Source organism: Odocoileus virginianus, chromosome 10 (assembly GCF_023699985.2).
Source record: "Odocoileus virginianus isolate 20LAN1187 ecotype Illinois chromosome 10, Ovbor_1.2, whole genome shotgun sequence".
Classification (NCBI taxonomy): Eukaryota; Metazoa; Chordata; class Mammalia; order Artiodactyla; family Cervidae; genus Odocoileus; species Odocoileus virginianus.
The window spans coordinates 24,656,179-24,679,434 of NC_069683.1; the positions used below are offsets into that span (position 1 = coordinate 24,656,179).

The window sequence follows — 23,256 nt, forward strand, 5'->3', positions numbered from 1 at the left end:
GATCAACCTTTGGCGGGGCGGGGGGTGGTTAGCACTAGAGGGGTGACAGATCAAAGGGGGCAGCTTGCAGTTGGAGGAACAGATCAGGGTCTCAGGCTTTGCACTGGTGGGAAAGCGAGGACTCAGAGGCCAAAGCCACCTACTCTAGTTGGAGGCCACTGTCCAGGGCCAGCCAGTCAGCCCCAGGCCAGAGTGGATATGCCAGTCTTTCCATTCCTGCTGACAATGCTGGCTTCCACTGCAGGGTGCCCATTCCGCCACACCACAAATACTGCTCACACAACCTGTGTCTACCTAAGGCCCCATACAGCTATAAATAACTTTACATCCTATTGCATGAAATAGAATCTTCCAGAGGATAGTTCTCATTTAGTTGAAAACAGGGCGTGGTAACTGAAGACGGACCCCATGGTGAATGCCCAGTGTTTATCTTGGTCTCTCTGCTTACCAGGCGTTACTGAGAGCAACATTGAGGCTCTCAAGGCCCTGGGAGTCATAGAAGGTTCGAGCTGGACAGAGCAGGACACACCAAGACCTCACTCCTTACCTTAACACAGAGGGAAAACGAAACCCAGAGAAGCGAGCTGACTTGCCCCAAATCACACGGCCAGTTGAAGGGCCCTGTCTCAAAATTCTGAGCCAAGGGTGGCACATGGGTTTGGAGTCAGACAAACGAGCTGAAACCTGGCTTTACCAGGTGCTTAACCTCAAGTAACTTACCTCTCTGTACCTGTTTTCTCATTAATGAAAGTAACGCGATCATACCCCCATTTCAAAGGCTGTTTAAAAGACTCATTTTATATGTTGATGTGATGTCTGGCACATAGTGGGTACTCAATAAATGATATGCTCGTCCTTCTGAGGCCAGATAGTATTTTGATATAGTAACTGCAGTAACCAAGACCCTGCTGCCATAGTTCCTTGAATCCAGGGCCCTTCCCTTGCCCTAAGAACATCTTACCTGTCTGCCCTAGGGAAGGAAGTCCACTACCACTATAGACGGCCCAAGAGTCAACTGTTCCAGGCATTTCAAAAGCTACAACTATCAAAATGTAAGAGTTTAGGATTCTGAATATAAAAAACCTAAGCCCTTAAAGCACTCAAAGCTGATGCCAAAATGCGCTTTGAAAGAAGTGAGGTACCTTTAGACCAGCGGTCCCTAAGCTTTTTGACACCCTGGACCTGCTTCATGGGATATAATGCTTACATGGAACTGGGGAGGGGGGCGGTTTCAGGACGATTGAAGCGTATTACATTTATTGTGCACTTTATTTCTATTATTATTACATCAGCCCCACCTCAGATCATCAGGCATTAGATCCTGGAGGTTGGCAATCCCTGGTTTAGACCACTCTGCCCCTGTATTAGGCAAAGACCCTTAACTAAAGAAGAGCAGAGCTTAGATGCTAATGAGTCTGGAGAAGGGGCTCTGTGTCCCATCTCAGTCTGGGAGAACAGGGGATGGAGAGGTGGAAGAGAGAATAAATAGAAGGAAGATGCTGGAGAGGGGAGAGGGGCAAGGTGTGTGTGTGTGTGTGTGTGTGTGTGTGTGTAAGAGAGGGAGAGAGAGAGGTGAGAGGCAGAAGGGACAGAGAAGACTCAGGCATGGGAAAAGGGAAAGAGAAGTCTGGAGAAAGGGAAAAGAAGGGAGGAAGGGAGAGTCTGCTTGTAAGCAAGAGGACCAGGAAACAGTTGTGCCCTGCCCAGACTAACACCTGCAGACTAGGTGGAAAGGAGCACTTCTCAGAGGTGCCGCCCAGAGTAGTTAGATGAGAATAAAATGAGACCGAGTGCTGAAGCTTTCTTCACACTGACCATGTTTTGCGCCTTGTAGGCACTCACGCCTACTCCTACACACACACACATACACACACACACACACACACACACACACACACACACACACAATAAGTTTAATCAGAGATGAGGAGGGAGGCCTTGGACTGAGATTGAGCTTTTGGCACTAGAACAACATCACAGAGAAATAGTTACCTGTCTTGTACACCTGAGTTTGTGAGCTGAGCTACATACTCCTCTCCTCTCTCCCTTTCCACGCAGCATTCCTCTACAAAAAATGTGATTTCTATTCACTTGAATGATTTCTCTAAGCCTGAAGGGATATGCATTTGCCAGACACTGGGCAGTCTGTTGGTTTTCCAGGGGGATTCCTCAGGGCAGCCCATAGGCAAAGATCTCCAACCCAGGCTGTCCCAGGTAATATTGAGCAACCTACCTTCACAGACTCTGGGAGCTGGGCAACACCTCATTGCTGGCAGCTGGCATAACTGACTCCATCTTGGGCCTGTTCAGCTCCTCCTGTCCTTCCATTGACCCTACCTGGGACTGTACCGGGCGGTAAATCACTTCTGTGCTGTCAAGGGCTTTGCAGTTAATAGATACTATCTAATGATCATTAGGTTCTAGGTGGCCTCTATGCTCTGCTACTGTCCAGTGATAAAGTAGTATCACTACTTTATGATGATGTAGTCCCTGCACTCATAAGACTAATTACCCATCATAAATCTTGACTTAGGAATGCACTCCCTGACTCCCTGTCCCCCAAACCCTAGGTTAACTATATAACTGTCCCAGCATCCCCTCTGCAGTGTTGAATGCAACTGCTAATGCTTCCGGATCGCCCCTTGCCCCATCCTACTCTGGACGTAAGTTACCCTGTAATACTGATCCACTGATTACATGGAATTGCCTCATTTTTAGGTCTCCAGATACCTTCTTGGTTTGTTGGGTTCCCTCCATCCTTGAAAGCCATTCAGCACTGCCTAGAGTAGACCTCTTGCTGTTGTTCAACTTCATCAAACTGCCAATGACTTTAATGCAAGAACTAACATTGAGCACCCCCCGCCTCCACTTCCTGCCCCACCAAACCTGGCTGGATGGGAGCTCAGAATAGATTCAAATTAGATTTGGAGAAACACAAGAAATGTTTAACGTTTTCTGAACCCAAGTGCTGTGGATGCAAATTCCTGCCTGATATGCCTGGTTATCTCATCATTAAGAAAGTTTAAGAAGGGGTCTTTTGTTTTATTTTTGAGGGGAGAGGAGGAAAACAGGCTATAATCTTCTCAATTCTATCTTAATAGAGATGTCTCTCTCTTACAAGGGGTTATGATAGGAATGAACAAAACCCCATCCAACTGGGTAGGCTTCCTTATAACAAGAGCACACTCTGAAGTTTAGATTTGAGTTCTCATCAGAACCTGGGACAACCTTCTGGCTTACCTGGCCAGAGGGTGGAAAGAACATGGGCTTTGAAGTTAGAGAGCCCTGGGTTCCAACCCCAGCTCTGTCCTGTGTCACCTTGGGCAAGTTTCTTGCTAAGTTGTGTTTGACTCTGTGTGATCCCATAGACTGTAGCCCACCAGACTCCTCTGTTCATGGGATTCTCCAGGCAAGGGTACTAGAATGGTTGGCATGCCCTCCTCCAGAGGATCTTCCAAACCCAGGGATTGAACCTGCGTCTCCTGTGTCTCCTGCACTGCAGGTGGATTCTTTACCACTAGTAACATCTGGGAGGCCCTGAAAGAGACAAGAACACTTAGCCTAATATCCTATATAGTGGGAGCTCCATAGATAGCAGCTGTTGTTATTATCACTGTTCGTTGCATTTGTAAGGCCTCTAGTGGGGAAGATGTTTTCACCCTGCTACCTTTCTTGGAGGGCTTCCTGGGTAGCTTAGTAGTAAACAATCTGCCTGCGGATGTAGGTAACACAGGAGATGAGGGTTCAATTCCTGGGTCGGGAAGATCCCTGGAGAAGGAAATAGAAACTCCAGTATTCTTGCCTGGACAATTCCATGGACAGAGGAGTCTGGTGAGCTACAGTCCATGGGGTCACAAATGGTCGGACACAACTGAGCATGCACACATACCTTTCTCAGCATCCCCTACCCTGACACCAACAGGAAGGCTATGGGATATTTTCATTCCACTTGGCAGAGACCCATTATGGCTGCTAGCAAAATTGGATTGGTCATTAGGTGTCAAGTCTAATTTCTTCATAGATTCAAGGGGTAAAATATGATCAAGAGTCTCCTGAACTGAGGTGCAGGAATCGCCAGCTGCCAGCAATAACCTTTTCCATGATATAAATGCCATCAGCCTGGCCGAGTGCATTTAGAACCAGCAACTTCCAATTATCCTCCAGTAGAGCTTGGAGTGCTTCCTTTTTGGACGCTGAAAAGTAATCATAGTTATCATTCTAAATTGCCACCATGTCCATTGATTTCCACATTATCATAGCACAAGAGGGCTTGGCAAGAACTTGGGTTAAGAATTACCATTGCTACTGTGTATTGTTAGCCATTTCTCTTTTCATTAAAATAAGGACCTCATGTGTTGTTGGCAAAAGGAAACCTTAACAATGAAAAAACTGCCTTTGATATTCAGTTTGATGGATCATCTCTCTCCTGTGTTATTTCTCAGTCCACTTCCATTCTTTGGTGGCTTCATTTTTTAAAAGTATATAATACTAACGTTTCTGCCTTTCTTGGCACAACTGCCAATCCTGAATTACAGCAAACAGAACCATCTAAACTTTCATATTCCCACAATGACATTTTTAGATGGTTTTGTTAAATTGAGGCATATGGATGTGGGTTGTGGCATATTCTGGCCTGTCATTGGAAGTCTCATCCCAGTTGTTTAAGTTTTTCTCTCTGAAACCCAGATCTGTTCACAGATCCCCAGAGTCTGGCCTCCAGCTAGAGGGGCCCAGTCATTCCTGAGGATTATCTTTAAACAGAAGTGAGGCTTCCCTGAGCACCCAGAGCATGCTCTTAAAAAGAGTATAACAGAGTAGAAGAAAAAGATGTCATCTCGGAAGTGTCAGGAAAAGGGAGATAGACAGTGGAACCCAGTGGAAAGAAGAGAATATTTTTATAATAATGACTACATTTATCCAGTAATTCCATGTACCAGGCTCCATACAAAGCACTCTGATTAAAATCTACTAACACCCATTGGGTGCTAAGTGCCAGGACCTTGCTGAGCATTTTACATGAATTATCATCCTTTCCCCCCTGCAGCTCTCTTCTCATCACCATTCTATGGCTGAGGAGACAGGAGGCTCAGAGTTACGGTCACCAGGTAAGGTCATTCAGTTGGTGAGTACCATTCCACTCTGGGTAGAGGGAGAATTTGGGGATATGGTCAATGTCTGGAATCAGAAAGGATGAGTCAACGAAACTGAAGTCAGTGTGGATCAGTATAAGAATGGATACAGGTAGCCCTCCCCCAAAGGACAGCCACTTTATGTGGTAAGATTAGAGTGTTTTCAACATCTCAGTGAGAAAATCCCTTCTTTCCCCATAAAGAAGAGTACCAATTTAATGGGCAATTAGTTAAGAAAACTGTAATTGTGGAAACTGTAATACGACTGTCATGGGAAAGTATTTTAAAGTACCCGATTTGCAAGGCTCAGTGAGCATTTTTCTAACTCTTTCTGAAAAAAAGGGTATGTGGATTCTCATCTGATGGGAGCATGGCCAGTGGTGGCCCCAGAGTTGCTGGCCCTTTTCTGGAAGTCAGTGCTTCTTGAACAGATCCAGCAAAGTTCCTGGATTCCTGAGATCTGGGCATTGACTGAAGTCTTCTATTTAACTTAAGCACTGCATGAAGGGGACTTCCCTGGTGGTCCAGTGGCGAAGAGTTCACACTCCCAAAGCAGGGGGCCCAGTTTCGATGTTTGGTTGGAGAACTAGATCCTGCATGCTACAACGAAGACTCAGCACAGCCAAATAAATAATTAGTAAATATTAAAATAAAATCCTTTAAAACATTAAGAATTTTGCACTGTATTCCACCTATATCTCAGAAAAATGGGATGCAAAAAAGATGTCCCACGTTTACCCTATTTCCTTTACTGACTTTGCTCTCTGGGTTTGCATATCACAGGCTGAGAAAAATGACTCTAATATCAACCAGTTTTCCTTCTGACAATGTCATACTTTCCCTAAATTGGATTTTACTTAATGAAAGACCATAAAGTGAAGTCATTCAGTCATGTCCAACTCTGCAACCCCATAGACTGTAGCCTGCCAGGCTCCCCCGTCCATGGGATTTTCCAGGCAAAAATACTGGAGTGGGTTGCCATTTCCTTCTCCAGGGGATCTTCCTGACCCAGGGATTGAACCCAGGTCTCCCTCACTGCAGGCAGACTCTTTACCATCTGAACCACCAGGGAAGCCCAAAGTGAAAGTTGCTCAGTTGTGTCCAACTCTTTGCAACCCCATGGACTATACAGTCCATGGAATTCTCCAAGCCAGAATACTGGAGTGGGTAGCCTTTTCCTTCTCCAGGGGATCTTCCCAACCCAGGGACTGAACCCAGGTCTCCTGCATTGCAGGTGGATTCTTTACCAGCTGAGTTACAAGGGAAGCCAATGAAAGACCATGTTGACCAGCAAACAAATATTCTGGCCCAACTGGTCATTCAGCTTCTCACTGCAGGTTTGTAAGTTAATAATAAAGCAGTTTCAGTGAGTTTAAGCAGCATGATCTAATCACCCTGGAGTGAATGGACAAAACAGAAATTCTGCACCTGCCGACCTAAAGACAAACTCTTGCAGTGCTGATGACCTCATCCAAGTACAGGTGTCCCTGCCCCAAAGGCTCAGTTTGAAATAAACTTTGGTCTCTCCTGATAAGAGTTTTATCAACAGGGAAAGGCTGGGCCAGAGACTGACATTCAAAGAGAAAGACTGAGGGGATTAGGAATAGTGTTAAGAGAAGACATCTCAGGGACCTGGTAAAGGAGAGAATCTGGAACAAAGGACAATAAGGAAGTTCACAACAGTGTGTAGATTAGGTAGTTATGTAGCATAACAGCAATTTATTAAATGCCACCATAGTGGTGCTGTTGGAGGCTGGTGGTTGAAGTTATCAAAAGGCTCCATAAGCTCATAGGTGTCCCAAAGAGTCTACTGTAAAATTAAAGAAATAATATGATGGAGAGACAATATAACAGCAGAAGGCAGGTTAAGAACATGGGCTTTGTCACCAGATGGCCTGACTCTGGGTCCTGGCTCTGCCCCTTCCTGGCTGTGTGACTTGAACAAGCTGTGAAACCTCAGTTTCAACATCTGTAAAACAGGGATAAAACTAGTAACTGTCTCAGAGGCATACAATAAGAACTAAATAAATGAGTTACCATACATATGACACTTAGATCACTACCTAGTAACAGTGAAGCACTCAATAAATGTTAGCTTTTATTATTGTTGTATCCAACTCTTTGCAACTCCATGGACTGTAGCATGCCAGGCTTCTCTGTCCTTCACTAGTTTCTGAAATTTGCTCAGATTCATGTCCATTGAGTCAGTGATGCCATCCAATCATCTCATCCTCTGTCGCCCCCTTCTCTTCCTGCCTTTAATCTTTCCCAGTATCAGGGTCTTTTCCAAAGAGTTCGCTCTTCACATCAGGTGGCCAAAATACTGGAGCTTCAGCTTCAGTCCTTCAAATGAATAATAAGGATTGATTTCCTTTAGGATTGACTGGTTTGATCTCCTTGCAGTCCAAGGGACTCTCAAGAGTCTTCTTCAACACCACAATTTGAAAGCACCAATTCTTTGGTGCTCAGCCTTCTTTATGGTCCAACCCACATCCACACATGACTACTGGAAAAACCATAACTTTGACTACATGGACCTTTGTCAACAACATGCCTTCTCTAGCTTTTATTCAGTTCAGTTCAGTTTAGTCGCTCAGTCGTGTCCAACTCTTTGCGACCATATGAATTGCAGCACACCAGGCCTCCCTGTCCATCACCAACTCCCGGAGTTTACTCAAACTCATGTCCATCGAGTCGGTGATGCCATCCAGCCATCTCATCCTCTGTCGCCCCCTTTTCCTCCTGCCCCCAATCCCTCCCAGCATCAGGGTCTTTTCCAATGAGTCAGCTCTTTGCATGAGGTAGCCAAAGTACTGGAGTTTCAGCCTCAGCATCAGTCCCTCCAATGAACACCCAGGACTGATCTCCTTTAGGATGGACTGGTTGGATGTCCTTGCAGTCCACGGGACTCTCAGGAGTCTTCTCCAACACCACAGTTCAAAAGCATTAATTTTTCGGCGCTCAGCTTTCTTCACCGTTCAACTCTCACATCCATACATGACCACTGGAAAAACCATAGCCTTGACCTTTTATTAGATAATTACATATCACAATGACAATTTATAATGCTCTGTTAATGAGTAACTTGGAGATAGGGCATGAAATATTACAAGGGCAGAATCTATACATCACAAAAAGCATTGTCTATTGTCTGTGGCTTATAAAACTATGTCTTTTTAAAAAGATTATCTGTAGATGCTATGGTGATGAACTAATTAAATGCAAACTAATTAAAATGGTTGCTTAAATCATGAAAGCCTTTAGTCACTGGGTACTTTCTCAGATACTAAAGTACAGTTACTAATTAATGAGATGATCATGACAAACCTTTGTGGCATTTACTGGGTGTCTGGCATCCATCTAGTACCTCATGTTAATCTTTACAACCACCTTAGGAAGTTGGTTATTTTTCTTATCTGTTCATTTCACCTGTAGAAAATCTAAGGAACATCCCCAAGTCACAAAGCTGCTGAATGCTAGAGCTGGAATTCAAAGTCAAACCACCCGACTCCAGAGCCTCTGCTCAGAACCACAGGCTCCATGGCCCCCTGACATGGGGCCTTGCCCCGCATTTTGATATTCAAATGAGGTCCTTGCCCTTGGGGTTGCAGAAAACCACCAGTGCACAAAGAGTGAGGTCTGGCCTTCACAGGAGGGGTAGAAAAGGAAATTCACTCAAAAACGTATTTCAGCTGGACATCAGGGCTTCCTGTGCGCCTATGCCCATGGGACTGAAAGGCTTTGGCTTAGATCAGAGATGAGGATGGGATGAGAGCCCAGCAAAGGTCATCTCCAAATCCCAAGGTGGCTCATCACAAAAGTCCTTACCCTGAGACCCCTGTGGGCACACCCCGGGACTGGCAGATCTGATGATGACAGGCAGGTGGGAGAGATGTCTGACTTACCGGCCGGGGCAGACTGTACTGGTACATTTCTGGGCGGTAGGTCGGCACCCACTGCACCCCAGCCCTGGGCCGTGTCATGGTCCCCGGAGCGCTGGTCACCACCTCGGAGTAGGGCAGGTGCTGGGCGGAGCCATAGGCCTCCGGGTGCCGGCCCTGGCCCGCGTGGCCCGCCGACGCCAGGCTGAAGGCCTCCTCTAGCAGCATGTGCATCTGCTGCCGGACCTCGTCGATGGAGGGCTGCGAGCTCAGAGTGGAGGTCTCTGAGTGGCCTTTCACCTGCCTCGACCGGCCGTAGCCCCGGGGCTCATTCACTCTGTCGATGTTGGTTTCCTCTATGATCTCAGGCTCTGTCTGTGGGACCAAACAAACGCCCAGAGATTTGTTAATGAACTTTCCTTCCATTAATGTTGTCTGTAACTTACTCTAACATGTTCCATTTGTACAAGTAATATTAGGTGTTTGTGCTAATTTATGTTATACCCTAGGTGCCCTCTCCAGGAATTCACACTACAGGGCTATTCAGCTAGTATTGTATCAGGCCATGCTCCAACTATCTATGTGAAATGAACCTCAGTTATTGGAGTGTAAGGAATGCACCAGGCTTTGCTAATTAGCATAATGAGGATGAGAAATGGCTTCTCACTGATGACATTAACAGTATCCTTTAAATCAGGGACCCCCAACCTCCAGGATCTAATGCCTGACGATCTGAGGTGGAGCTGATGTAATAACAATAGAAATAAAGTGCACAATAAATGTAGTGTGTTTGAATCATCCTCCTGAAACCACCCCCACCCCAACCCCAGCCCCAGTCTGTGGAAAAATTGTCTTCCACAAAATACGTCCCTGGTAACAAAAAAGGTGAGGACCGCTGCTCTAAAACCTTTCATCGACATTCTTTACCCTTATGCCTTTTAGGTAAAGGAATCCAGAACACCCTGTAGTCTACAGCCAAGGGTAGGTGTTCTAGACCACAGACTAACTCTCTAAATGGTCCTTTGTCCAGGGATTGAGCGAATGGCTGGTCGCCTGATGCCATTTATCAGAGAGAGTAACAAAATCAGATCTCAAAGTGTGGAGGCCCCTGAGTTAGCTGTAGGGTCAGGGCCCAGCAATCAGTGCCTTAACAAGCCCTCCAGGAGATTTGGATGTTTGCTCAAGTTTGAGACCCACCGCTCGAGAATGTTCGCCTGCCTTCTTCCAGTGAACCTTCCACTCGGGGAGCAGTTGCGGTACCCAAATGCGCGGAGAGTTGGGACTTGATCAGCTTCCAGAGCAGGCTGCCTGCCCTGTCTTATGTTTGCTGGCCCATGCATGCTTACCTAATAAGTCTGCATGTGGGGCAGGTTTTGCTCTGATATTTGCTTTTGTGATAAGATGAAGGTGGGACTGTGGAGACTAGTTAATCCACATCCACTTCAACTATGCCCATGGCTACTACTATCTGCTAAAAGAACCTGAGAGTTCTGTGTGAATAAACTAGCATAGATTAGTTTGCCACCCTGCTCTCCATCCATGACACAACTGTCACCTTAGGAAAATTAGAAAGTACAGATAAGCAAGTAGAACAGGGCAGAGAAGCCTCAGGGCAAAACCAAGAGATGAGGAGCTGCTAAGACAACACCACCAAGTTGCTGCACTCAGGGCAAATGCTGCTGCAATGACCAGGTCTAAAAGGCAAGCCAAGAAGATAAAAGACAGCACAGGAAAGAGGTTCCAACTGGGACAGTTACTTAACTTTTTGATGTTTTGGTTTCCTCGTCTGTAAAATGAGGATAATAAGACCTGCCTCAAAGGGTTTTATAAAGATTGAATAAGATGACTGAGGTAGAGTTTAGAACAGTAGCACATGGTAAAAACACAATCACGGTAGCTTTCATCATCATCATCGTCGTCATTATTCTTTCATTCATTCAACCACAGGTTATTTGTCACAAACAGAGCACCCAGATGGACTTCCCAGTGGCACTTCCGGGTGGTGAAGAACCCGCCTGCCAACGCATGAGACCTAAGAGACGTGGGTTCTATCCCTGGGTCTTGAAGATCCTGGAGGAGGGCACGGCAGTATTCTTGCCTGGAGAATCCCACAGACAGAGGAGCCTGGCAGGCTGCAGTCAACGGAGTCGCAAAGAGTCAGACACGACGGAGCGACTGAGCACAAGAAGAATGTGCACAGTAAGAAAGTGTCATCAGGGAGCCCATTCATTAAAGGGAGCCCTTCCCTCCTTAAAATCTAGATGTGGAAGGTCAGAACTACATTGTTTTTCATGTTTTAAAATTTATTTACTTTTCTTTAGTATTAATACACGCGCATTAGAGAAGAAATAAAAAAAATACAGAAAGCATGAAAAAGAAATTAGTTATCTCCTGTAACCTTATCACACAAAATTAGGGCTTGTATAGTTCAAGATCAAAAGACAAGATTCTCTGCCAACTTGCAAGTCTAGATTTATCAACACATTCACAAACAGTGAATAATTCAGAATACTATTTTTATATCAACACAAGCAAGGATAGATTTATGGAGTAGAGTGCAAAATTACCTCTGTGATAACAAACAAGAACTCAAAGACATTTCATGCCTGGGTGTATGCCCCCAGATCCTGGGCTGGAGATGCACCGGGTCTCTTATGCCTGGGGGGTCTTTAGGGAAAGGTTTGAGATCACCCTCGGGGAAATATGCTCCCTGAAGGCCCCAGGGATACCTTCTAGGCTAATGAAAACAACCTCTTTTTTTCAGTCATTGTTAACTTTTCATTTTTGGTATATACCTAGAGCCTGTTACACAGACTGAAGGAAGTCTGAAAGCAACTTCTGAACATTTTCATACAATGCTTAGAACATTCTGGATGGAACTCCAGAGCCTGAGGGACTTGAGGAGACCGTTTCACTCAAGCCCTATTTTAAGGCTGAAGAGCTGGAGGCCTTGGCAGTTAAGTGACTGACCAGATGTCCACCAGAGCGGGCAGTGGCAGAGTCTTACTGCTATATCCACAGCCCCCAATTCAGAACTTAGCCCAAAGCTGAAACCAGTAGTTGCCTCTTAAGCACAAGAACTGAACACAGCAGGTGCTCAGATCTCCTTGAGGACCATGTGGTTGTCCCCATTTTCCAGGTAAGACATATGTGTCAACTGGTTTAACCTGCTCCAAGTCCTTCTCCCTAACTTGCACATTTTTGAAAATACCTTTTGCTTTTATTTGACAGAAAGGGGTGACAGGCACAAAGACAGATCTCAGTGTTGGCTGATGGTTGACTTGGGTACAAATGTCAGTGGCGTATCTGGGACAGAGAATATATTTTTAAACCTCCTTAACTTAGGGTTTACCATACTTACCTTTCCAACATTGTAATTCTGAGAAGCACTGGGGAACTTTTTTTTTCAAATGATTTTTATAAATCAATCAAGATATACTTCAAAAAAAATTCTAAGAATTTAATCAGGGAATGTCTGTTCATGGTAGAAAATTAGAAAACATAGATAAGCAAAAGGAAGGAAATTAAAATCCACTCTAATCCTATCACCAGAAATAACAAAATGTTAACACTGTGACCTCCGTGCATGTCCTTCCAGCTGTTTTCTATGCATATGAAATAGAATGAAGATTATGAATGCTGACATATTACCAACACCCTCCCAGTTGCTCACCCACCCCATCCATCACCCCACTCCAGTCAACTACCAAAGAATCCTGGCTTGGACCATCTCAGTTTCTCCCCTCTTCTTCCAAGGCAAGCCCACCACTTGCCACAAGATTCTCTGGCTTTGGTGATGGAGAATAGAAAGTACAGGAGGGCACTGAGGCAGAAGGGGAGAGGGCTGCAGGATTGTCTTAGTGGGATTTTGGGTAGAGATGCAAAAGCAGCTATGTAGCATGCGAGTGGGAAAGGAATAAGGATACTGAAAAAGTATTACTGGACATGATAGGATAGCCTTCAGGTACAGAAGCAGAAGTGGGCTTTCCTGGTGACTCACGTGGTAAAGAATCTGCTTGCAATGCAGTCCCTGGGGTAGGAAGATCCCCTGGAGAAGGGAATGGCTACCCACTCCAGTATTCTTGCCTGGAAAGTTCCATGGACAGTGGAGCCTGGCAGGCTACAGTATATGGGGTTGCAAAGAGTCAGACACAACTGAGTGACTAATACTTTTCACTTTCTTTCATAGAAGAATTTAAAATTTAGTTTTGTTGCTATAATTCTTTTGACTTAGATACACTCTCAGACTAAGCCATCTGGGTCATGATTTTACAAACAGTATAATGACACACATATGTATTTTGTAAATGTATATAAATTAAATCTCCCATTTAATAAAAATCCTCCTATATATATGAATATAAATGGGTTTATGTATATATAAGATAGAAGTATATATATTTTGAAATCTTTTTATACAACATTGCAAATATCTGTCAATAAAAATACGGTACTTATAGGGAATAACTTTAAAAGATTTCACTACATTCTGCTATATATGGAGTTTTCAACCAATATGCAACTATCCACTATTTTATGTAGTTTCCCAACAAAAATGAAATCTGTATATTGTGGTTAAAATTCTGAATATAACCATGCATTTAGCCTTATGTTAAATTCCTGGAAGTAGAATTACTGAGTTAGAGAAAACATACATATTAAAGATTTTGGATACTAATGGTATATAAGTGAGATAGGCTGAGACCCAGGACTTTTTGCTGTAGTGTCTGCACCTGGACAAACATCTCCTCCAGCAACAAAATACAAAGAAACTAAATATAAGGGACTATAAATAACTGCATACCCCTGCTTTTGGGCCAACTGATGAACAATAAGATACAAAAAGGCAACAAACCAACTGCCACTTGTGAAGTGCCAGGAGCAAAAGCAGAGCGCTGTGCATGATCCCCGCACTCAGGCACCACCAAGGGGGCGGGCGGGCCACCGAAGCTACGCCTCCTGCCCAACCCACCAGGTCCGCCCTCCCCCTCACCCCACTAAAGGAACCAGCTCACTCCCCCCCCCCCCCACCTTGGGAGCAAGCAAGGGCACCTGTTTCTGATTTTCACTCCCTTGCTTGAGTTCCTCCTCTGGCCTCTTATCAATTTCTATCGATTAAAGATCCCCAGGGCTTCTAGGTTGGTAACCTATGTATCCTCAGCAGCGAAGGCCACAGATATTTAGAAGAAACTAAGGCCATTTCTTTTCCACCCCTGGACACGCAAGCCCCTTGGATTGAGTTTTATGGTGCCCGCTGGATAGAGCAAGCATATGCAATCTTCCACTGTTAAAAGCACACACCCATACCACACATCTAGGAAGGCCCACACAGTGGCTATTTGCATGACTTCAGCTTCTCTTTGAAACACCACAGGAACAAACTTGAAGGAGACTATAGCCCTGCTAGAAGCCCCAGTTATCTTCTTTCTGGAAAATACTCCATCATATTGCTGAGTCTTGGAACACATTCTGTAACTGTAAGACTTCATCAAAATTAAAAAAACAGTTTTGCTGTTTTTTAATCAAACAAGTAATGAAAAGAAAAGCCACCAGCCAGGAGAAATATTAGCATTTGTATCCAGAATATATAAGTATTTCCTATAAATAAATAACAAAATGACAAACAACCTAATTTAAAAATTGGGCAAAAGGTTTAAATTGACACCTTAATAAAAGAAAATACATAGATGTCTAATAAATGCATAGAAAGGTATTCAATATCATGAGTAATTAGGGAAATTATATCATTTCACATTCACTGGAATGGTTAAAATTAAAAAGATTAATCACAATTGTTGGTGAGGTTGAGGAATAGAATTAGAACTCACAGTGCTGGTAGGAGAGTAAACAGCACATAGTTTGTAAACCTGTTTGTAGTTTTAAAAAGTTAAACATACACCTACACCAGGACCCAGAAATTCCAGTCCTACTATATTTATCCAAGATAAATAAAAACATATTGTCTTAGTCTGTTCAAGCTGCTAGAATAAAATAACACAGGTGGGTGTCTTATAAACAGTAGAAATCGATTTCTCACAGTCCTGGAGGCTGGAAGTCCAAGGCGGGCAGTGTGGTTGGGTAAAGGTCCTCTTCTAGGAAGCACATTCCTAACTGTATACTCACATAGAGGAAGGGGCAAGGTTGCTCTGGGGGAATCTCTTTTATAGGGGCCCTAATCCCATTCATGGATTCCATACTTAATCCTGATCACCGCCCCCAAGCTCCTAATACTAACACATTGGGGATTAGACTCTCATAGTTTGAATTTTAGGGGAATGCACACATTTAGACTATAGCACATATGTTCACAAAACATATATGTGAAAATGTTTACAGCAATTTTTCTCTAGTAGCTCCAAACTGGAAACAACCCGAATGTCCAACAATAGGATGATGGATATATAAATAGTGGTATGTTCATACAATGGAATAGTACTCAGTAACAAGAAAAAGTAAACTACTGAATACCAGACCACCTGACCTGCCTCTTGAGAAACCTGTATGCAGGTCAGGAGGCAACAGTTAGAACTGGACAGGGAACAACAGACTGGTTCCAAATAGGAAAAGGAGTATGTCAAGGCTATATATTGTCACCCTGCTTATTTAACTTATGCGCAGAGTCCATCATGAGAAATGCTGGGCTGGAAGAAGCACAAGCTGGAATCAAGATTGCCGGGAGAAATATCAATAACCTCAGATATGCAGATGACACCACCCTTATGGCAGAAAGTGAAGAACTAAAAAGCCTCTTGATGAAAGCGAAAGAGGAGAGTGAAAAAGTTGGCTTAAGGCTCAACATTCAGAAAACTAAGATCACAGCATCGGTCCCATCGCTTCATGGAAAATAGATGGGAAAACAGTGGAAACAGTGGTTGACTTTATTTTGGGGGGCTCCAAAATCACTGCAGATGGTGACTGCAGCCATGAAATTAAAAGACGCTTACTCCTTGGAAGGAAAGTTATGACCAACCTAGACAACATATGAAAAAGCAGAGACATTACTTTGCCAACAAAGGTCCTTCTAATCAAGGCTATGGTTTTTCCAGAGGTCATGTATGGATATGAGAGTTGGACTATAAAGAAAGCTGAGTGCAAAAGAAATGATGCTTTTGAATTGTGGTGTTGGAGAAGACTCTTGAGAGTCCCTTGGACTGCAAGGAGATCCAACCTGCCCATCCTAAAGGAGATCAGTCCTGGGTGTTCATTGGAAGGACAGATGTTGAAGCTGAAACTCCAATACTTTGGCCACCTGATGCAGAGAGCTGACTCATTTGAAAAGACCCTGATGCTGGGAAAGATTGAGGGCAGGAAGAGAAGGGGATGACAGAGGATGAGGTGGCTGGATGGCATCACTGACTCAATGGCCATGAGTTTGCGTAGACTCCGGGAGTTGGTGATAGACAGGGAGGCCTGGTATGCTGTGGTTCATGGGGTCGCAAAGAGTCGGACACAACTGAACGACTGAACTGAACTGATATGTGCAAAAACATTGATAAATTTTAAGCAAGAGAAATCACACACCAAAAAGTACATACTGAATAGTTCCATTTATATGAAGTTCAAGAACAGGTAAAACTATAATAGTAGATATCAGAAAAGTGGTTCTCATTTTGGGGGTGGTAAAGACTGGCTGAAAGGAGAAATGAGTCAACTTTCTGGAGGTGATGAAAATGCTATTTATTTCGACTGAACTAATGGTTAAAAAGGTAGTATGGAACCAGCTCCACCCTCTTGTCTTTCTCCCCCATGATTGGCTGCCCTCCATAGAGCACTGGAAATTCAATCATTGAGCAAGTCACATTTACCAAGTTATAACCACTGGCTACCCTGTGTTTGGCAAAGTGTGATCTTAGAGGTCATCTTCAAAAGTGTGACCTCTGTGTCTTCAGGGCAAAGGGGGAGGGTCTCAGGTACCCCTTACAAAGCCCTTGTCCAGCCCCATTGTGCTGCAGAAAGGCGCCCTTTGAGGAATCCAATCCTCTCTTTAGTGAGTACAATTCTGATCACCAATGTATCAGTTTTTTCCCCACACATCCAATTCTTGACACCAGCTGGGTATCCTACAGTTCAACTCAATTCAGACACTACCCAGAGAAAGCATCAGATTCCACAGGTTAAGAGCTCAGTCCCACCAGACTGCCCTCCATCCCCACCACCCCGCCACCTCAGATGCCAGTCCCAAGGCCAGGTGCTTGTGATTCTGACCATTGAGATAGATAGAGATCAGAGGTTCCAACAACCTCCTCTTTAGGTTCAATTAACTTCTTGGAGCAGCTCAGAAGGCTCAGAGAAACATTTTACTTACTAAATTGCTGGCCCATCACTAAAAGACATAAATCAGGAACAACCAGAGATGCATAAGGCAATAGGGAGAAGGGCAGGGAGTTTCCATACTGTCTGAGGGTGCCAGTCTCCCAGAATCGCCACCTGTTCACCAACCTAGAAGCTCTCCGAACCCATTTCATTTAGGTTTTTACGGAGGTTTCTTTGCTTAGGCATGACTGATTAAATCACTGGCCATTGGCCATGGAACTCAATCTCCAGTTCATCTCCCCTCCCTGGCAGTGGGCATGAGGTTGGAAATCACATATTGGGCTTCACAGGCAACCAGTCGCCATCCTTAGGTGCTTTCCAGGTCACCTCTTTAATATGAAGAACATTTAATGCTCCCAGCACTCAGGAAATCCCAAGGGGTTTTGGAGCTAGCTCTGGCCAGCAGCAGGGACTAAGACCAAATAACGTCTTTCTTTCTTTCTTTCTTTTTATTTTGGCTGTGCCAGGTTTCAGCTGTGGTATGTGGGATCTAGTTCCCTGAACAGAGATGGAACTCCAGGCTCCCTGCATTGGGAGCATGGACTCATGGACTCTTAATCATTGGACCACCAGGGAAGTCCCCAAATGATATATTTCTTATTATAAATCATAGTATCACAGTGTGTGAGAAAATTCACAGCAGGCTTAAAGTATCTAAAGTGTTAGAATGGAAAAGAAACAGAAAAAAGACTATTCTTCTCTCCTTCATGGAATATTAGAAACAGCTAATATTCACTGTGCATCTTCTATGTGTTTTATGAGCATAATGCATTTAATCCTCATGTGCATGCATACTAAGTTGCTTCAGTTGTGTCCAACTCTTTGCGTCCCATGAACTGTAGCTGCCAGTCTCCTCTGTCCATGGGGATGCTCCAGGCAAGAATACTGGAGTGGGTTACCATGCCCTCCTCTAGGGGATCTTCCTGACCCAGGGATTGAACCCACATCTCTTATGTCTCCTGCATTGGCAGGAGGGTTCTTTACCACTAGTGCCACCTGGGAAGCCCCTTAACCCCTCACAACAACTCTCTAAGGCAGGTAGAACCTGTATGCCCATTTTCCAGTTTGAGAAACTACAGCAGGTAATGAAGTAATTAGCCTAGCTTCACACTGCCAGTGTTCAACCGAGCTGGAGCCAAGCCTAGCTCCAGAGGCCGTGAGCATAACCATTACACAGTGCTGCCTGTGAACGCTGAGAACACTACGTGAGCCAGAATCATGCGTTAGTGACAAATACCTACTAAAAAGGGACCAACCTGAAAGCAAACACACAAGAATGGCTTTCTGACATGGGAAGCTGTTTTGCTTTTGCTCTTAAGGTGAGTCACTACCTGCTTTTTCTTATCTTCTTAGCTTACCTGACCCTGTAGGCAACAAGGCTTAATCTGGAGAGCCAACACTATTCTGTAACAAAACGGGCTCTTCCCACTGCCAACTCAGATCTGCTTTTTCCCCTCCTGCCTCTTGAAAAAGCCAGACAGATTCACAAAATCCCTCTTGGTCATTCTATCTGCCTCCAAGATACGACCTTCAACAGTAGTCAGGCCTCCCCAAGCCCATGGGAAGAAGTAGTAGTCATGGGCCCATTGCCTTGCCGATCTTTTCCTTTATGGGTGGTCAGCCAAAGGTGTGTTTGTCACACAGCTGAGACTGGAGGGACAAGTGACATGGAGGATTCTCCTGGTTTTACTCCTTAAAAGGCCCAACAGTCAATATTCCTCAAGGAGCAAGTACTGGGGTGGCCTCAGCATCCATCCACTCCTCTCCCTGGGTCTCAGGCAGGGTCTCTGGGGTGGGGGTGGGGAACTAAGCCTGCCCAGCTCTGCTGGTGACATCTGCCTGGGTTAAATCAATCAGTGGACCCCCCTTCCCCCCACCCCAGTGATACAGGGGTAGAGTGGGCACTGGACCTATTGTGGCTCAGTTAGAGTAAAAAATCCATAAACTCAATTCATGGCTGGGAAAGAGAGATTCTATCTTGGGTTGGCCAATACAGTATGTAGACAGGAGGCTCGAGGCTGCTGCAGCCATTTCCAGTGGAGAGAACCAACCTGTGTTTGAAGCCAACATGTGAGGGGGCAGCACTGCATAACGCAGAGAAAAGGAACAGAAGCACCAGTCAGACCAGGCCTGGATTTACTCCACCCAGTACATGCCCTTCATGAGTATAGACAGTCTGATTTGGGTTGGGCTTTCTCTTATTTTAGCCAAAGCATCCTATAACCACCACTTAGACTAAACTTCAAACAGTAACTTGCATTTGTCTACGGTGTTGATAAGCCAGTCAAATCAACTGTTTATACGGCTCTGAGCTAAATCTGCCCCATATTTTCAAGTCTCAGCTCCAGAGTCACTTCTGGTTGACACTTGTTTTGTTCATTTGCTCAACAAATAGAGACACTGCATCTGATAGGCACTGGTTCTGACTCTGAGTGCTGAGGCTTCCAGGATGAATAAAACATGATTTCTGTCCTTGAGGAGGGCGGGGGTGGGGGAGTAATACAAGTAAACGCACTTGGGAGGAACAGAAGTAAGGAATCTGATGGAGTGAGTCCCAGGTACTAAGTCAGACCCCAGATGTGGGGTCGAGGAAAAGATTCTCAAGGAGTTCTGAAAGCACTGCCTGAATAGGCAGTTTTGTTTGTTTTTTTAAAAGACTTTTTTTTTTTTCTTGATGTGGACCATTTTTATGGAGAAGGCAATGGCACCCCACTCCAGTGCTCTTGCCTGGAAAATCCCATGGACGGAGGAGCCTGGTGGGCTGCAGTCCATGGGGTCATGAAGAGTCGGACACGACTGAGCGACTTCACTTTCATTTTTCACTTTCATGCATTGGAGAAGGAAATGGCAATCCACTCCAGTGTTCCTGCCTGGAGAATCCCAGGGACGGGGAAGCCTGGTGGGTTGCAGTCCATGGGGTTGCACAGAGTCAGACAGGACTGAAGCGACTTAGCAGCAGCAGCAGGACCATTTTTAAAGTCTTTTTTGAACTTGTTACAATATTGCTTCTGTCTTAGGTTTATGTGAGATCCTAGCTCCCTGAGGAGGGATGGAACGCACAGCCCCTGCATTGGAAAGCGAGGTCTTAACCACTAGACAGCTAGGGAAGTCCCAAGAAAAGGCAGTTCTTAACTGGGAACAAGCTTGCCCCCAGGGGACACTTGACAGTGTCTGGAGGCATTCTGGGCTGTCACAAGCGGGAGGGGCTGTTGGCAGCTGGTGGGTAGAGGCCAGAGATGCTGCTGACCATCTTACAATGCACAGGACAGCCCTCCCTCCATACAAAGAATTATCCAGCCCCCAGATCAACAGTTGAGCAACTTAAGCCAGAGGGAACGGATGTTCTGAGCAGAGAAAGAAGCACATGCAAAGATGTGGAGATGTGAAACCGCAGGACAAGTCTGGGGAGGGCGGGGAGGGCTGGAGCCAACAGATAGCTTAAGGAGCGGTGAGCATCAGACAGAAGGGCATGTTGGGGCCAGCCGGAGCATTTGAGCCCTGAGCCGGAAGCTTAGGGTTTGAGTCTTTTTTTTCTTTAATTGGAGGCTAATTACGTTACCATATTGTGGTGGTTTTTGCCATACATTGACATGAATCAGCCATGGGTGTACATGTGTTCCCCATCCTGAACCCCCCCCTGCCACCTCCCTCCCTCCCCATAGGGTTTGAGTCTTCTTCCCAAGCCCTGAGGAGCTGTGCTGTGCTGCGCTTAGACAGTCATGTCCAACTCGTTGCAACCCCACGGACTGTAGCCCACCAGACTCCTCTGTCCATGGGGATTCTCCAGGCAAGAAAACTGGAGTGGGTTTCCATGCCTTCCTCCAAGGGATCTTCACAACTCAGGGGTCGAACCCAGGGCTCCTGTACTGCCGGCAAATTTTTACCATCTCAGCCACCAGGGAAGCCCACAAATACTGGAGTGAGGAGCCCATCCCTTCTCCTTCTGAACCCAGGAATCAAACCGGAGTCTCCTGCATTGCAGGTGGATTCTACACCAGCTGAACTACCAGGGAAGCCCACAAATACTGGAGTGGGGAGCCCATCCCTTCTCCTTCTGAACCCAGGAATCAGACCGGAGTCTCCTGCATTGCAGGTGGATTCTACACCAGCTGAACTACCAGGGAAGCCCACAAATACTGGAGTGGGGAGCCCATCCCTTCTCCTTCTGAACCCAGGAATCAAACCGGAGTCTCCTGCATTGAGGGTGGATTCTACACCAGCTGAGCTACCAGGGAAGCCCACAAATACTGGAGTGGGGAGCCCATCCCTTCTCCTTCTGAACCCAGGAATCAAAACGGAGCCTCCTGCATTGCAGGTGGATTCTACACCAGCTGAGCTACCAGGGAAGCCCACAAATACTGGAGTGGGGAGCCCATCCCTTCTCCTTCTGAACCCAGGAATCAAACCGGAGTCTCCTGCATTGCAGGTGGATTCTACACCAGCTGAGCTACCAGGGAAGCCCCCTTGAGGAGCTACTGAAGGGTTTTAAACAGGGGCATGCATTTTAGAAGGGTTCCTCTGGCAGCTGTGAGTGGGACAGACAGGAACAAACCTTCAGGAAGACTTCCTGTTCCCATCCAAGTTCACTACCCCAGTTCAGTTCAGTGGCTCAGTCGTGTTCGACTCTTTGCGACCCCATGAACGGCAGCACACCAGGCCTCCCTGTCCATCACCAACTCCCGGAATCCACCCAAACCCATGTCCATTGAGTGGGTGACACCATCCAACCATCTCATCCTCTGTCGTCCCCTTCTCCTGCCCTCAATCTTGCCCAGCATCAGGGGTCTTTTCAAATGAGTCAGCTCTTCGCATCAGGTGGCCAAAGTATTGGAGTTTCAGCTTCAACATCACTACCCCAACATGTTGCATATATCTCTACGTGTCCCCTCCACAAGCCTCCAAGAAACCTTGGGGCAAGCACTAGTTAATCCAACTTTCTCTTCTCCATAAAGCCTCACACAGGTAGTGCAGTGGAATCACATGTGGGGCTCAGAAGCTAATACCAGCAGAGAAGGTAAAAATTATGTAGTTAAACCTTTGAAAATTCATCGTCATCCACATAGTATATATGCATGGCCTGTGTGTACAACTTTATAGAAATAAGAAATAGGTCACCTATAATGCACAACATGAGCAGAATATAGGCAAAAGCTAACTTTTTTGGGCAATATTTATATTTTTTTCCCTTTGTCTTTCAGAGACTATATTGTGGAACTGGCAGATGTTAAACGCACATATGATGCAATGGATCCAGTGCACTTGAGAAATGTTTGCTGGAAGAAATGAAGGGGTAGCAAGTCCCAAGGTGGGGTTCTCATTTGTCCTCTGGCTTCCGGATCCTACAGGGATTTGAGGGCTCCCCGTGGGCCAAGGACCAGAGTTCAGAGGAACCAGCATGGGGTGGATGGTGCTGTGATGCTCCAGACTTGAGTGTTTCTTCCCGAGCTGATGGGCAGGTCTCCAGCCCTTGGCTGTCACCTGGGTATTACCCTTGCTCTCCCCCAGCATTAGAGGGAACAGGCAGTGCCAGCTCTCTCACTGGGAACTGTCCTTGGCTAAAGTGAAATGCCTCACCCAAGGACACACAAGGACTAGTCAGTACTAGAGGACAAGAACCCAGATGCTTCTTGAAAACTTGACACAACTCTCTAGGGTCGCGTGAGTTACAGCGCTCCCTGTGGGGAGGTCTTGTAGTTCTTATACCACATCCTGACCTTTAACTGTCCAATCCTGCTTCCTTCCCTTCCCTCAAGGTGTCCACACGAAGAGTGTACTGGGCACACTGACCTGCAGTAAGCAGCTGCCAATGCAGGAGATATAAGAGACACGGGTTCAATCTCTGGTTTGGGAAGATCCCCTGGAGGAGGACGTGGCAGCCCACTCCAGTATTCTTGCCTAGAGAGTCCCATGGAAAGAGAAGCCTCGCAAGCTAC

At 45.6% G+C, this 23,256-nt stretch overlaps 1 protein-coding gene across 3 annotated transcripts in view; it reads right to left on the minus strand.

The window, feature by feature from the left end:
* KIAA1549L (KIAA1549 like) overlaps positions 1-23,256 on the minus strand; it is a 297,332-nt gene that overhangs the window by 16,993 nt on the left and 257,083 nt on the right. For all 3 annotated transcript variants that reach the window (XM_070473197.1, XM_070473196.1, XM_070473198.1), the window contains one exon: positions 9,035-9,385. In XM_070473197.1, the coding sequence (XP_070329298.1) occupies positions 9,035-9,385 (351 nt within the window). The remainder of the gene's footprint in view (positions 1-9,034; positions 9,386-23,256) is intronic.